The sequence below is a fragment of the Limulus polyphemus genome, unplaced genomic scaffold, assembly GCF_000517525.1.
Source record: "Limulus polyphemus unplaced genomic scaffold, Limulus_polyphemus-2.1.2 Scaffold1802, whole genome shotgun sequence".
Classification (NCBI taxonomy): Eukaryota; Metazoa; Arthropoda; class Merostomata; order Xiphosura; family Limulidae; genus Limulus; species Limulus polyphemus.
Genome location: NW_013667412.1, coordinates 227,261 through 231,397, shown reverse-complemented (window position 1 = coordinate 231,397; position 4,137 = coordinate 227,261). Strand labels below are relative to the sequence as shown.

The window sequence follows — 4,137 nt, the reverse complement described above, 5'->3', positions numbered from 1 at the left end:
TACATTATATATGTATATAGATTATTAATATTTTGAAATAAGTTCCTAAAGTTATTTTTCCTACAACATAGAACAGTAAATAAATAAGTAAAACAATCAATGATCTCTTTTAATTACGACCATTGTACTCAGTTGCTGCTTCACGTAGGTTGCTAAGCCTTTAAAAATTTTTCTCATGGAGGATACGAAACAAAATATATTTTTTAGGTTTCATATATACATTTGAATAACTAAAAAATGATAAGTTACTACATGAACACCATAGAATTCTACTATAATTTATCAAGCTTAGTAACTAAGCTTTATTTGGGTCTAAAAACAAAATGAAATGTCGAGCAGACTAAAGACAACCTACCTCATTGAAATCTTAGTTCAAAAGAGAATAAATGGCATTAGGTACATTAGAAAGGCTGAGAAAACCACTAGGGGGACATTCTGAGCTTCCAATTGGTTATTCATATTATATATAGAAGTAAGTGTATATAAGGGAGCATTTCCAAAAATGGATGGGGTGCCACTGTGTTTGATTTATTATGTGAGCAATATCTTAGGAAATAGAAAGATAAGACCTTCTCGTTTTATATTCTAGCTTGTCAATATCTATAATTTGAGTTTCTAATTCATATGAAACTACAGACTTAGTATTTTGACTTCACAAACATCTAATCTGAACCAGTGCTGCATTCAACATACCATGTGACACATGAAAATCGATGTTTATCTGTATTTTTTAATATTTACTTTTAAATTAACAAATTGAGTAATGTACAGTTCTAAAATATGAATTATAATCTATAGTTTGATACCAAACATATTGACATAAATTCATGAAATAGTACTTCAATAAAATTTTGAATGTGAGTCAACAAACGAGATGATATGGCCTTTCACCTGTGACCCATTTTGAAAGGGTTGATAAAAAACCTAATATTTACAAATATACACAGCATAAACAGTGAGATATAAATTTACCTCTTTCTTGGGTCATACATGAACAGAAAATTCAAAAGCCTGATTCCAGCTGGGGAAAGCCATGGAAAGATGTGCTTGATGTTGTTATATCTGAAACAAGAATATACTATTTCATGTATGATAAAAGTCATCTTGGTAGCTTAAGAAATAATGGTTGGGCTATAACTATCTACATTAACCAATATTGTCTTAACAACTGAAACAATGAAACTACTCATCAAGTGCCTCCAGCTATATAGTTTAAGTTGAAAACTATATCAGAGGACAAACATTACACATAAAATTTTGAAAATAATCTGTAAAAAAAAAAATTGGGGTACCTTTTAGAATGCACTTTTCATGATGAGTGATGATTTTTAAGGGGCAAGCTGTGTGTGTCAGATACAACGGTAAAATAGCATTCAATATGATAATCAACTTGCATGTATCTCTGTAGGAGCATGCACTTTTATCAACAGGAGGTATTAGTAGCCATCGTTATAACTAACACATATTAACTGTCAAAACGGAGTCCTCCTATTTCACAAGCTCTTCAGTTGCCTTAAAACAATGGAACAAGAAATTAAAAATTATGTTACGCACACTCAGAAAGCTCTCTTCTAAGCTCATCTGTATATAAGTGGAGTTCTGAGTTGTTTATTGTTATAAGCTATATTTTTAATGGTGTAATTTAGATGATCCTTAGAAAAAGCATAAAATTAAGATTAGAAAAGCTTATGAGTGAGGGAATGAACACAGTTTTAAACATGGTGTCCCTGGGATCCTGAAGAGCACCAGGAACAGAAAATCAGATAATAAAATTCAAGTTCAGTGACCCTCAAAAAGCTAATCTTAGACTCTTATCATGCCCGTGTGACCTTCTGGGCACATTTTATTGTAGAGGTGCTATGCCATATACATAAGGATACCTTCCAGACCACCCTATTTTTTCCTTCCACATTTGGTCCTGCTAGTTCCAAAACTGTGAGAAGAGTTTGCAGACAAACTCACAAGTGGAATTAATATAGTATCATGCTTTATCATACTGATTGTTTGATATACACAACTGTTTCAATTTAAGTTTGATGTAACTGTTAATTTCAGTTATGTTTAGAAGCAATAGCTTAAAATAACAAAGAATGTTCAAATAAATACACAATTAAGATGTTTTTAATTGTGTACTTATTATAAAATTGTGTGTATTCATTATTTTAACATTATAGACAACTGCCAAGAAATAGTTTATTGCAGGTCTGTTTACATAACTATGTACAAATCATACATTATGTAGTTCAATTGTTGTGAACCCGTGCTTGTTGTATTATTGTGTCTTGTTACTAGAACCTTCAATTTTTTTCTTGTTCTTTTGATTGAGTATTACTGCATCATAATATCTCATAGTGTTTAGAATGTTCTAGCCCTTGGTTAGGCTATAAATATACATATGAAATGAAGGTCTAGTTAGTTAGACAGAGGCAGTGTAAGTTAAATAGCTAGATCTAAACTGCATGATTGTGAGTTTAGCCATAAAGAATTTATAGTGGCAATTTTTAAAGTGAAATTATCACAGATTGTATTGCAATAAAAGAGAAGAGAATAATAATTTGTCTTGTCAAATTGTGTTCTAAAGTAACTGAACCAGATTGTGTGCAACTTGATGGAAAAAAAAAGAGAGACAATTATTTAAAGCTCTGGTTACAACTGTGGTAACCAACAGTGTAATGTTAGTGAAATTATCATTGATTGTATTGTAATAACAGAGCAGACAAGAATAATTAGTCTTTTCATCTTTTCAGTTATGTTCTAAAGCAACTGAGGTCAGAGCAAGTTAGCTACCTACTTAGATCAAAACCTAAAAATCAACTCAGTAATGTCTAAAGCTAATAAAATATACTGTCCTTAATTATAAATATTAGAATGTATTGTTTTATCAATTGGGTATAATTACTGTTACCAATACTTTTGGGTATAAACACAATAATATCTCGCAAAGTTCAGGCAGCTTGAGATTTAGGATAGTAATAAATCCATACATTAAGCTAAGAATGCAAAGTAATCTCTATAACAAAAATAGTATAAATAAATATATCAAACATTCTAAACAATATTATAACAAAAATAAAGAGAAAAGAGCATACCTTGCTTTACTAAACATAAATACCATTTGAGTTTCAAATGGACAGCAACTGCCTGTTGTAAAAACCTACAAATGTCAGTGTGTGTGTGTGGTGTAGTTTGGTCTTTATATTGTTCTAGTGGATTGTGGAGAGCGTGTTATGATTGGTTGGTTAAAACACGTTTCTGATTGGTGGAGAGACTTCCTGTAGCCTCAACCAATGTTAGCCATAGTTTAGTCACCTCTAATCCTGAATCTCTGTTTAGTGAAGATTTTGTTGTGTTAATGTAAAATGATTCGTTAATTTTTCTTGTTTTCCAAAATTTGTCTGTGTCGATGATTCTAGCTTTTTCCCAGTTTATGTTGTGTCCAGTTGACATGGTGTGTTCTCCAATGGCTAAATTTTGTGTTTTGATGAGTCTTGTGCTGTCTTTATGTCCCTTTATTCTTGTCACGAGTCTTCTTCCCGTTTCTCCAATGTATGTTTTGTTGCAGGAACACGGAATTTCATAAATGACGTTTTTCTGTTGGTAGGTTTCTGTTTGTTCTTCACCAGAATGGATCTTAGTGTTTTTTAAGATTTCCACTGGATGTCTATGTTGAATTTCTTAGGTTTTCATTTCAGTTTTTCATTGACATTTTTCAGGTATGGGAGGTATAGGGTTGTAGTAGTAGTGGGTTCTTTATTTTTCTTTTGGTTGTGGTCTTCTTCAGGGAGTTCATGATGAAGGAAAAGGTGTAACCATTCTGTTTAAAACATACAATGGTTACATCTGTTCCTTCAAGAAAAATTAAAGAATCATTTTACATTAACACAATAAAACCTTCACTAAACAGAGATTCAAGATCAGAGGTGACTCAATTGTGGCTACCATTGGTTGAAACTACATGAAGTCTCTCCTCCAATCAGAAACGTGTTTTAACCAACCAATCACTACACGCTCTCCACAATCCACTAGAACATTATAAAGACTAAACTACAGCACACACACACACACTGACCTGAAGATGAAAGGCGGAAGATTTTCGAAACATCGTCCTCTACATTTGTAGGTTTCTACAACAGGCAG

The 4,137-nt window shown here is 32.0% G+C and overlaps 1 protein-coding gene across 1 annotated transcript in view; it reads right to left on the bottom strand.

The window, feature by feature from the left end:
• LOC106464985 (cyclin-dependent kinase 10-like) overlaps positions 1–4,137 on the bottom strand; it is a 161,055-nt gene that overhangs the window by 6,537 nt on the left and 150,381 nt on the right. The window contains exon 12 of the mRNA XM_022392802.1: positions 973–1,078. Coding sequence (XP_022248510.1) covers positions 973–1,078 — 106 coding nt within the window. The remainder of the gene's footprint in view (positions 1–972; positions 1,079–4,137) is intronic.